Source organism: Rhinopithecus roxellana, chromosome 9, assembly GCF_007565055.1.
Source record: "Rhinopithecus roxellana isolate Shanxi Qingling chromosome 9, ASM756505v1, whole genome shotgun sequence".
Lineage (NCBI taxonomy): Eukaryota > Metazoa > Chordata > Mammalia > Primates > Cercopithecidae > Rhinopithecus > Rhinopithecus roxellana.
Genome location: NC_044557.1, coordinates 116,864,592 through 116,877,636, shown reverse-complemented (window position 1 = coordinate 116,877,636; position 13,045 = coordinate 116,864,592). Strand labels below are relative to the sequence as shown.

At 36.4% G+C, this 13,045-nt stretch overlaps 1 protein-coding gene across 11 annotated transcripts in view; it reads left to right on the top strand.

Moving 5' to 3' along the window:
* Positions 1–13,045, top strand: part of STAU2 (staufen double-stranded RNA binding protein 2) — a 348,991-nt gene that overhangs the window by 280,653 nt on the left and 55,293 nt on the right. For 3 of the 11 annotated variants that reach the window (XM_030937266.1, XM_030937265.1, XM_030937267.1), the window contains one exon: positions 2,255–2,691. The exons of 3 other annotated variants lie outside the window; for them this stretch is intronic. In XM_030937266.1, the coding sequence (XP_030793126.1) occupies positions 2,255–2,590 (336 nt within the window). In that variant the 3' untranslated portion in view covers positions 2,591–2,691. Of the gene's footprint in view, positions 1–2,254; positions 2,692–13,045 lie in introns of those variants that run through there. 5 more of the 11 variants (XM_030937272.1, XM_030937268.1, XM_030937270.1 and 2 more) reach the window with 3 other exon arrangements.

Below are 13,045 nucleotides of genomic sequence, written 5' to 3'. Positions count from 1 at the left end.
ACATATTAATGCTCCTAAGAAACTTTTTGCAGAACTGAGTCTATAAAACTCTCAGCCTCAGTAGGTCCTCTGACAATTAGCTCACCACCTTTGAATTCAGAGCTATCTGAGTTTCAGTTATGTAACGGCAAATTTTGCATATAGTAGTAAGCTGCTTTAGAGCAAATGGTACTTTAAGTATAAATGATTGCAACTTCATTACTTAATATTACACGTAGACAATTCCTTTAAAACCCTAACTGCATTGCCAGTGATGGTCAATCTAAGTCTGGTGATCAAATTTACAGGTTTTATTTCCCTAAGCCTGTTTTATGGGCTGAAACACTCAGGTCATTTTCACCCTGTCTCATTCATCATGAAGTAGTTAAACTCAGATTGTTAAACCAGGAGAGATTAGCTGACAGACAACGGTACATTAGATTAAGATCTCCATCAGTTGTACTTAACTATTTATTCATCCCATTTGTGTGTCATTTATAGCAAACTATGTTTTTTTAATGGAATTTAAAAGAAGCAGGAAGAGCATTTTTAAATGAGGGAAAATAAGCTTATTGCCTTATAGTCTCTTTTCAGTAATGCAATTAATATTTTTTTCATTGTCATTTGCTGTCTCAGTAACTAATATTGAAGGCCTCTTGAAAAGGAAATAATGGATCATTGTGCTTGCATATAAAGGAAGTCACCATTTTGTTTGCTTTGTAGACATTTTTCTTTAGTTACATTGTTGTTCGTTTTTAAAAATTAATAAATTTGAAAAAAAATGCCTTCTGCTGAAAGTACTGCTAACAGCAGCACATCCAATCTTTTCTTTAAAACTATTCTAGAAAATCCCTTAAGAATTGATAGAAAAAAATGGACATAGACTTTTTAGTATGTGGGAAAGACAAAGTTAGGTTATTCAGAAAAGAAATAAACGAGTACTTATTTTAATTAGAGTGAAATGTATTTTACAAAACGCCACTGTCGTTCATTCCTCTGCCCCGCAATGAGCTATGAAGCATTGTATTATAAAGAAGCTTTGTTGTTTTCTTCTCTTTTGAAACTTACTAGAACATTTGGAGTTGGTGAACTTGTGAGGACCCAGGAGATCAATCTTGATTAGTTTATTTTCCTTAGTGATGATTTTGATAGCCTGGTATAGCTTTTTTTTTTTTTTTTTTTTTTTAAGGATTCCTTATTTCCTCTGTTGAGGGATGAAATATTGTTAAAAGCAACTCATAAACGAAACAGTGAAAAACAGTTTAAGTAACTGAATCTTTCATTGTCAATGAGGAGACCTCAGATGTAAAAGACCGATCTTTAATTGCCCTTTTCCTCATATTTCTTCCCAGGGTAACCTCAAGGTGATTTTTAAAGTTATAGCTTAATTGGGTGGTCATTTTGCCTTTGCTTTGGAGCGATTTATTACAGCTTTATTTCCTTTACTACAGCTTTATTTCCTTGAACCAGCAAGACATAAATGCTGAGATCTGTCTGATCAAAAGCTATTTTATGGTGAATTTGGTCTTCTAAATAGAAAACTTGAACCCATTTTTATATTTGAACATTCACAACTGGAATATACACATAGTGTCAAAAGCACTGTAAAAATTCAGAAAATAATATATTGTTTTCTGATTTTAGTCTTATCATTTTATTTGGAATTTGAAATTGTGTTTAAAAGTTAAGGTAATTTAAAAATTCCTACTTTGTAAAAGAGTACAATTATATTACCCCTTTGTGTTTTCAAGAGACAAAAAGTATTTATGGTAAATTTTTTATTCATTCACACATACATTCCCTAACATTTATTGAGTGCAAACTGTATGCCACTAAACAAACTGATTGGCCTAACTTAAATATTTGAGCCACACAAAATGTTTTTTGCTCATGATAAATGGATTTTTTCCCAAAGAATATATGTAAGAAAATTTGTATTTCGAATCACTGATTCTTCCAAATATTTTATCTCAATCAGCTAACATAGGTTGTGATATCCTAATTTTTATATTATAGTTTGTACCTAATGAAAATTTATTGTTGGTTTTTGGAATTTAACCTCTCCTTTCTTGGATCCCAAATTTTGGTTTTCTTTTGTGGTATGAGTGGTTAATCTGTATTAAGCTAATTTGTCCTGGGATTATTTGAACCATTGTTCCACATTGATAATAATGCCACAATATTGCCTTGTACAGATATATGTAAAGCTCTTAAGATGTGCCAAGATGCCTTATGTGGGCTATTTATAAGAAAAGTGTTCCTTTTCAAATTGCAGAGTGCAGCAGGATCAGGCAAGACGTGGACATTAAACAAACAAACCAGAAGATCTCCTATCACCCTCTTTATCAAATGGAAGGCCACTTCTGTGTATTTATGTGAGAAAGGAGAAAGAAGTAAATTCTTCATCCATAATCATTGCAATGTTTGGGAGCCTCCTCTATTATTACAGAAAATTCACAAGTCACCTCTTCACTTTCTTATTAATGTCCAATGGCTATTAGAGGTTTTCAGTGGGAGAGAAAGACCAAGTTCCCTCTCTTCCATACCAGTCAAGACACACATTTGCCAACCTCCACTCCTACCACCCACCAGAGTTAATTACAGGCACTGAGTTCCAGAGTCCTTCCTAGAGGTAATTCTGGAGAATCCTTTCAAAAGAAGTTCTTTGCACCATTTTCCTAACTGACCCACAGATAGCACCGGCAGTCTGATAGACAAGTGTTCTTAGGCCATGATTTCATGAAAATGCTTTCGTGCTTGGATGATGTCACGTGAGTTTATTGCCTTTACCACTTCCAGCCATCTCAAGAGTTCAATGGCCAGTGAGAAAGGGAAATTTTGAAATATTAGATATAGCTTTCTGTTGCCATTATAAAAAGATTTGCTTGTATTTCCAGCTTGAAATAACCCTGTTAAAAACAGATATGAGGTGGGACACAGTGGCTCGTACCTGTAATGCCAGTGCCTTGGGAGGCTGAGGTAGGTGGATCACTTGAGCCCAGGAGTTCACAACAACCTGGGCAATATAGCCAGACTATCTCCACAAAAAAAAAAAATCATCCAGGTGTGGTGGCACACGCCTGTAGTCCCAGCTCCAGTGAGCCATAATATGCCACTGCACTCCAGTCTTGGTGACAGAGAAACACCCTGTCTCAAAAAAAAAAAGAAATATATATATTTATTTATATATATATAATGGATATTTTTCAGGAAAAAGAGAAAGGATTTTCCAAAATTAGCTGTCATGTTTGATAAAGTAGCTGTTCTACTTTTTATACTAATAGCTAGTTGATAATATGCAAACCCAGTCTCAAATACAAGTTTGTGACATCATCTTCTTGCATAAAAATTTGTTAATGTTTCTCTAGTTATATGACATTTTGAGTAACCTGGAAAGGAAGTAATGTGAAGGGAAGAGACTCTGCTGGATTATTCAAGTGTTCATTTATTTGAAATAAATTACACAGGAACTTATTTTCACTAAGAGATATACTAATAGCAAAATTAAAGTTTTTATATTTACCTTTAATGAATCAATTTAGTTACTTGTTTATTTACTAATTTATTCAACAAAAAGTGGAGTGTTTACTAATGGCAGGCCCTGGGATTCAGTAGTGAGAAAACATGACTCTTGTGTTCACTGAGTTGACACAATCAATAAGAGGAAGGGTATTCTATTATGTACTTAATTGGCATAGTTACAGGTTAGTTACTTATAGAAAGAGGTCTGGCCTCTATGTTTTTCCCTCTGTCTAGATTCCTTAAGAGAAGAAGCCAAGACCCTGAAGAGTATACTGTCAGCCTCTTCCTGTACTGCACCCCACACAGTCCTTGGCTTTGGCCAAATTACCTAATTTTCCTTGAGCTTTCCTGACTATTTCATTCTGCCTCTCCTTGTTTTGGACAGCTTTCTCCCTACTTTTGCCTGTCATAGTTTTGTGTGTGTGTGTGTTTATTTTTTTGTTTTTTTATTTTTTTTGAGATAGGGTCCCATTCTGTTGTCCAGGCTGGAGTGCAGGGGCACTATTATAGCTCCCTATAGCCTCAAACTCCTGCTCTCCTGCTCTCAAGCAGTCCTGCTGCCTCAGCCTCCCAAGTAACTGGGACTATAGGCTTGTGCTCATGCCCGGCTAATATTTTTATTTTTTGTAGATGAGGGTCTTGCTGTGTTGCTCAGGCTGGCCACAAGCAATCCAGTCACCTGGACCTTCCAAAGTGCTGGGATTACAGACCTGAGCTACCAAGCTTGCCATTATATTGGTTCTTGAAATCCAATTGCAGTGGCCACCTTTATGCAGAAGCATGTATTTTAATTCTCTAGCAGGTTCAGATCTCTCCCTTCCCTGGTCCTACTTGTACTTTGCACTTTTCTCACGAGGCTACTTGGTAATTGGATTGTGAACTTCCTGGGGACAGAGCACCAACTTTTACATTCACAGAATTGTGCCTGTCCTAGAAAGAATCAATGCTTATGTGTTACATGAATAATAATTTTAGAACAAATAATTTAGCTACTCTGGAAGCTGAGGTGGGAGGATTGCTTGATCCCAGGAGTTCAAGGATGCAGTGAGCTATGATTGCGCCACTGCACTCCAGCCTGGGTGATAGAGCGAGATTCTGTCTCAAAAAAAAAAAAAAAAAGTAAGGATGTAGTTCTCAGGATAACAAAGCAACATTTTAAACAGTAGCTGTAATACCAGTTGCTGGGGTTGAGGAATGCATCATAGAATCCAAACAACCGGGCTGTTCTGGGTTCTTTGCCTGTGAAATTAGAATGTGTCTACCTGAATTTGGTCTTGGAAGAAGGATCAAGTGTAATTATGATGTAAAATTATCAACTAATTAATAAGGTATGGAAAAGGTAAATACTTTAAAGTGACTTCTCTTCTGTCATGGCCCCAGTTGTCAATCCTTATTTTATTAGAGAAACCTCCGTAAGTAATTTGAACCAACCTCTGGTGTGCCCACGTCTGAGTTTGTGATTGCCATGGAGTGCTGAGTGATTGATTTATCAGGGTCTTACAGACAGTGAGCTAGTAGCAGAACTGGGAATCACAGGATGGTCATTTCTTCTAGTGAAAAGCAGGAGCCGTATACGGGAAAATGGGACCCTTTTATATAACTTGTGTATTGGTAAGCAAGACTGATATCCACCTTACGAACTAAGATATTTTTGTTGTACTTTTAAATATACTTTTATTGTAAGAGATGAATCTGATAGAACATTATTTAACCCTCACTATATTGTAAATCGTGTCATAGAAAGCCATTCATTAGCCAGGTGCTACTCTGCAAGATTTCCAGGGCTTCATTTCTATTCCAGAAAGAATGTTTTAAAGACTAAGAATTTCCAAATCCACCAAGCTGACCTCTATTCCAGTATGTAGTCACTTGCAATAGAAATAATATATTCAGAAGTAACCTTTGTCTTTTAACATTTCAAGGATGTTATGTTAACTTGAACTAGATTCCAATCCTCTGTAGCAATTCTAGAAGCAGCCTCAGAACAATGTCTTCTTCCATACTGCCATACTCATAAATATCAAATTTTTTACATTGTTTTTATATCATATCATTATGTTGGCTTCTAAAATCTTATCACTTATTGGCAATATCCAAAGGGACCTACTGATAGGAACACAGGGACTTGATGACCTCATAGTCATTGTCATCCCTGTGTTTGTATGAAATGTAGCTTTTTAAATTGTTGTTGACACTATAAGTGAACACTAATTGCATCTTAATGTGAGACTAACTCTGGATATGACTGTATTTTTCTTTGCCTCATGAAAATGCTCCCTTCCTGATGCTGTGGCTGAAACAAAATCCTTAGCATTTAAAAGAAAAGAACTAGCAAGAGCAGTGACTCTGTAAACACCACTTCAGTCAAAGTCTGATACCAAATATAGCACTATGTTAGATGCATGTGGGCATGGCCTCAGCAAGTCCCACACAGTTAATCTCCAAGTCCTGCATATCAATCACACCTCCTTCACATACCTGGCCTGGAGCCTTAATGGAATTCCTGCTCATTATTTCAGTGATAGCTTACTTCCTTTGTTTTTCCTATTGGCTTCTCTTTGTGCCAACTTTTTCAAGGAGCATTTTCTTACCTAAGCAACATTGTGATGTTGTAATATATGCTGACAGTTCATTTATAAAGTCCTTCTTGTTCCAAATGTTTCTATGTTCAATTACTGAAATTTAATCATCAGAAGAGATTGAATTCTCTCTAGATCATGCAGCTTTGCTTAAATGTTAAGGTAATAGTACATTACTGAAATATAAGATTTCAAAGGTTTAAAAATTCAATATCAAGAAAATTCATTAAACTTTGAACTGATCACCTTTGAAATCATAGATAAGAGCTATATAAATGGTCACATATAAATCACATATTTTAAGGGAAGTTAATTTAAAATTACAACAAACCAAGTCAATGATTGCTCACGACTGCCTAGACAATTTGTGAGGTTCCCCCCCTCCCGATTTCTTTAAGTTCTTGTGGACATGCTTTTTGGTTTTATTTTACAGCTTCTTTTCTCCTTAATGTTATGTTGTTAAAATTCCTTCAGTCCAAGTGATTCTTTTTAATCTTTTATCAGCATGTTGAAAGCACTTTTTCTGTAACTCCATTTTTATGCTACTAGACACCAGAGGAAAAAGTCCAACAACTCCATCCTCCAGAGTCTGCTACAGGCTTGCACATTCTTTGCTCACCACTGATTACTCTGTGTATGGGGCTTTTTAAAAATTTCTTGTGTAAGGTACAAAGCAAATATTAAATATTATTTTTGGTTCTGATACAAGGAAATTATAAGAGATATGGGAGCTCTGTTTACCATTCTTTGTAGAGAAAACCACCAATTAAATCATCTCGGTTGGTTAAATAGCATCTATACTTTAACACCTGAACCTTGGTATAAGTACACAGTAGCTGGTCCTAATTTCTCAACATGATCCTGCAAATGAAGTTGTGAAGTCTTATTTTTGAGTGTTTTCAATCAATTAACAAACTATAACTATAATCCCCAGTTATTGCTACATGTTAAAATATCTATGTCACAATTAGTGATTCTTAATTTCTGACTGTGAAAATGAATTTCTTAATAGTATACATAGCTTGTAACCCAAATAAAAGACTTCTGTTAAAAATAAAACTTAAATACATTTTAACGCATATAAGTGGTATATGTGAAATGCAGGGCAGAATACTGAGATCACTTTTGTTACTGTCTCCTAAAAGAGCTTCTTTGGCATAGACTGCTCATATGAGAGTGTGTGTTTGCAAGTAGTCAGTTTGCAAAGTGCCAAGGCAAAGGATTTCTTCTCCTTCCTTTGGATTCCTTTCATACCTAGAGATACCTGAAAATAAACCAATTTGTTCATATGTGCAAATGTCTATTAAATTTTTCAACTAAAAAAAAGAGTTTTTTTTTTTTTTAGATCATAAATCTTTCTGTTTTCTTTATTCTTTATTTTTTTTGAAGTTGTAGCCAGTAGTTATGGTGGCCCTGTGGGAATTCTCCAGGAGTTGGAGTCAGGGAGTTTATCTGCAAATTCACCAAGAGACTCCTGGCAATGTGACCACAGGCCAGTTGCTCTACCTGTCTATAATGAGGCGTGTAACACCTACCCAGCAGGGTTAAAGTGGGGATTAGGTGAGATAATAGGTGTGAAGCACCAAGTGTGGCCCCACACCTGGGAGGCGCTCAAACAGTATAAGCCAGCAGCAGCCAAAAGAATCTCTCCAGGTATAAAAGTGAATTCAAATAAAAGGAAAAAGGACACTACCTCTGGGATAGCATTCAAAAGACTGTATACACACAGACTAACTTCACGGTAGGGAAACTGGACTCAGAAAATGGCCCACCTACTGCACTAGACCTCAAGGAAAACAAAAGCGCTGCCCTATAGAGTTGTTTTAAGAGGAGGGAATTTTTGAGTCATACTCAACTCTGATTCATCACCAAAACTCACTGGTTACATGTAGTGAAAATTCATTATTATGTTTCCACAAGCAGTATTTCCTGCCTTTAAGAATCACAGCTGAAAATTCAAAGCAACGAATATTTCCCCATATTTTTGAAATACAATTCTATTTAAAACATTTTAGTTCTTTGCATAGTTGTTATTAGTATATAACTAACATACAACAATTTAGCCTTTGGTTGGAGCAACATTATATAAATGTGGGGTTGCAGAAAGCCCGTTCTAGCTAGAGAATGCTTTAGTTTGGTTCACCCTCAAAAAAGGTGTTTTTTGGTTTGGTTTTGGTTTTGGGTTTTTTTTTTTTTTTTGGCTTATTTTGATCCAAATACCTCTAGGATCAGAAGCTAGAAGGGACCCTAGCCAGTGGCTCTCAAACTTTGGCATGTATCAGAATTCCTAGGTGCAATTTGACTTCACAGAGAACCTGAGGCAGATGAGGCAGGCCCCTGCTGTCTCTTTTTGCTCGTCCCTCCATCTATAATGGCAATATTGCGCTTTCCTTAGACTCTGGCTTTGCGCTGGCTGTGCAGGGTTCCAAAACTAAAACCCCAAGTGTTTTCTAGGTGGTAAAAATCTGTGTGGTGAAGTTATAAAGAAAAGTAAAGGAATGATTAATACAAAAAGCAAGACAGTGATTCCCACTCAGAGGGAGAGAGTGAAAGGCAATTGGACAGGATTCTAAGGGCTTCCAAGGTACTGATAATGTTCTGTTTCTTAACCTGGCAGGTGGGTACATGAATACTTGTGTGTGATATGTGTGAGTTTGAAATAAAACAGCATATATGTATTCTTTTATATGTATTGTACTTTTTATGACAAGAATTTTTAAATATTTACATTATTTAAATGATGTCAGAGTGAATGTGGCAGCAAGTATGGCACACTGCTAAGTTTAAGCTAGCTTGATTTGTTAGTATCACATTGAACTTCTTCCTTCTTTAAGTGTGTACTTTAGTATGCTTCATTCTTTGTTGGAAGTGACTGCTTCATTTTCTTCACGTGTAAGTCAGATTGCGCTGCCTCCCTTTACCATCCTACCCTTCTAGTTTGGTTCCCACAGATTTTGTGTTTATTTGATAGCAAAGGCTTCTTAAAAGAAGCAAACTGATTACATTTGAGTTTGCAATTACAATCTCTCATAGGCATTACCTGTGACCAGCTGCAAATGATTTTCACTTATCTCTTGGATATAACCATCCCGTGGCTATATATTAATTCGACATGTCCACTTTCGGGGGATTTTAAGTCATCCATTGGACCCTCCTTTCTCCATGTGTTTTCTGCACGTTGTGTTTCCAAATGCTAATAGTCTCATGTTCACAGCAAAATCCCTCTTTGTGTTGTCACCAAACCTAGAACATCTTAATATGTCTGTACTTACCACACCTCTCTTGAAAGTTACTTATCTCTGTCTGTCATGAGGTTGCAAGCTTCTTGAGAGCAAAGCTCATAACTTATTCCTTTATCTCTTCATTGCAAGCTCACATTTATTATACATTGGATAAATAGCAAATCTTGTATTTCAGGCAGAGAGAACAACATGAACAGAACCATAGAGGCCTAAGGAAGACATGTCCAGGGAATGGGACTATTCCAACATAGCCAGGGCATTGAGGATATTGGGGTGGAAAGGGTACTGGGATAGAAAACTGGAGAATTGGGTGGGGGTAGATTATGTTAGTCTGTGACTGCCACTGTTAGAAATCTGCACTCTATTCTGCAGACAGTGGTGAACAATGGAAGACTTAAGTAAGACATAAGATTTTGGTTCTGTGTTTTAGAAAACAAACTTTGCTAGCATCTTTGTGTTGGACAACACCAAGGAGGGAGATTGGAGACAGGGAAACTAGTAGGAAGACGGGAGCAGTAGAAGGAAAGATGCATCTGACAGTATGGGATGCTTTTTTTGTTTCTTTTTCCTGAAGCCATTCATTTTAATATGTCTATATTCCTGAAGATATTTTGAGAGATACAATGGATATGAAACTTTGGAAACTTTGAATTAGGATATTTTATTTCAAAATGCACAGTAAAGTGTTCTTTTTAGGTCTACACACACACACACACACACACACACACACACACACGTATATTGTATTTAAGTATATCTTTGTTGGAAGATATCCTGCTCAAAGTTTTGATAGTTGTCATTAATTAAAAATTTGATAATTCTTAAGACTAGTTTTTTTAAGTACTTGTTTATTCATTTTTTTCTGCTGTATTATCATTTTTATTTTTATGTCAAACATTCATTTTCATACAGCCTAACATGTAGCACAAGTTTTAAAGCTTTCCCTCATTGTGAGAGTGTGTGTGTGTGTGTGTGTGTGTGTGTGTGTGTGTGTGTGTGTGCGTGTTAGTCAAAGGAGATATGGCAGAATAGGGAGAAAGCAGGAAGAGAGAAGGGATTTGAATGAACAGGCAGAGGAATCCCAGTCTCATGCTGTGAAGGGAGGGTTCCTTGGGAAGGTTCTATTCTGGTCCTCAGTTTAACTTTCTGAGAGATGGTTTTGTGAGTTGACCCAGAAATAATCAGTATCTAAAATTCAGACAAATTATTTTAAAAAATTAAGAAACAGTAGGGGAAATTTGAACACTGATGTTTGATGGTATTAAGGAATTACTAACTTTTTAAAGGGATGACAATGATGTCGTTTTATGAGTCCTTTTCTTTGGAGATTAATACTAACACATTTTGCCAATGAAATGATGTAGTGGTTAGAATTTGCTTTAAATTGATCCAGGGGTTGGGGGAGTGGGCAAAGGTATAGATGAAACAAGATTGGCCATGAATTGATAATTGTTGACTCTGGAGCATGGGTTCATGGAGGTTCATTATACTTTTCTCTTTACATTTTGATATGTAATACTTTTTTTAATAAGAAAGAAACAAGGTTCAGGCAACTGATTCAGCTACCCAAACTCATAGATATTTGATTAATAATTTAAAATATAGCCATCCATCAGTTTCAACTGTCTATCTAATCTATTTATCCGTCTACCCACCTGTCTATAGGCTTTGGCTTATTTCAGAAAAATATTTAAAGTGATTTTTTTACAATTCTTAATGATTTTTGGGGGGTGAAGGAATTGAGAAAACGGCTTAAAAATAGGATAGGTGAAATATGCAAAATGCATATATTGAGTTTCTGTACATTTACTAGAGATGCATCATGAATTTGCTCATTAACTTCTTGGCAGCCCTTGTAAAACAAAAAACATAAACCATTTTCTGAATCAGAGCATCATTTTCTAACTCTAGCTATCAAGTGATTTGAAATATACTCATGTAAATAGTTTGCATTGCTGCATCTTGAGACCTAATGACAAGGTATAAAAAAGTGGAGGGGAAAAAAAACTATTTTTAGAGCATCTACTATGCATCAGGTATTATGCTAGATCAGACTTGTCCAACCTGCTGCCCATGGGCCACATGCAGCCCAGGACAGCTTTGAATACAGCCCAAAACAAATTCAACTTTCTTAAAACATTTTCAGATTTTTTTTTTTTTTTAGTTCATCAGTTAGTGTTAGTGTATTTTATGTGTGGCCCAAGATAATTCTTAATTCTTACAATGTGCCCCAGGGAAGCCAAAAGATTGGACAGCCCTGTATGTGCTCATATACTTTATCTTTAATCTTTACAACCCTTACCTGTTAATAATAATTCTTTGCATTTGCTTTAGAAGACATCTTTATAAAAACTTGTCCCCAAATTGTGGGCACTTGCAAATCCCTTCTGTACTTACTGAATGTTCTTACTACAAAAAAAAAAAAAAAAAAAAAAAAAAACAAAAAAACAAAATATATATATGTATATTTCTAACATATTTCTAGCATTAGTATCACACTTTAGTGCATCAGACAATAGACACTTGATCATGATTGGTTTGTAGAGGAGTATAATGAATTTGTTTCTATAAAGTTATCACAATTGTACTTATTCTCCATGTTTTCAACTTTTTATCCCAACATGTCCCAACCTAATAATCTTCTTCTGTCCCTAAAACTACTTTTGCTCTGGCATTCCTTGCTTGCCACAAAGAAGGACAGCAAGACCCACCCAACTGCCTAATGCAGAAACCTAGACAGTCCAGGTTGCATTTTGGACACCTTCCTCACCTAAATCTTGTCCTCCTCAGTGTATCCCTCCTGGTATCCCTCTGTAGAACTTCTGTCCATCTTTACTGGCCCTGCCCTCAGTTAGCATTGTCCTCTTTAGCCTGACTGTGGCAACTGTTCTTCCTGTACTCAGGCCTGCTGCCCTCCAGTATTTTCTGCCCAGCAGCCAAACAGATTTTCTGAAGCACAAGGCTGTTCATATCATTCCTCTGCTTAAATCCTTTCAAAGAAGTGACCTTCAAACTTTCTGGACTGTGACTCACCATAAAAAATAAATTTAACATCATGACCCAATACTCACATCAATATATATATATATATAAACAAGTTTTATGTTTTCTGTCTTTTCCTGTCCTATTCTATTTTGATCTCTTTTGTTGAAAAAGTAGTGCTGGTTGGACCCCATGAAACTTATTTCAGAGCTAACTAATAGATGAGATCCTATGGTGTGTAAAGCATTGCTTTTTAGAATTCTTGCTGTCCAAAGGATCAAAACCAACCTCTGTAACAAGAGTGATGGGTCTGTCCATGCTCTGCCACCTGCTCATCTCTGTAGCCCCAACTCTTCCCCTCCCCTCTGATGGCTCCACTCTCCTGAACCTCTTAATGTCCCTGAGTGGCACTACTCTTCCACTCCACCCCCACCTTCCCGGTTAATTCTTCCAGTTCTTCAATGTCACAGGAAGTGTTACCCTGCTGTTATATATACAAAGCACTTATCATATACCAGCCACTATGCCAAACCCTTCACGTGGATTATCTCATTTGAGCTCCAGTTGCCAGAGTAGGTGCTTAGTAATACTTGTTCAATGAATTAACTTCATATTATGCCCCTGCAGTTGTTGTTTAGAACTGGGATGGTATACATGTAATATTCTCCCTATGCTGACATTTCTATGGTACTTAGAAGCCACTTCTTAGTCTGGCTGCTCTCACGAGCATTTGTCCCCATG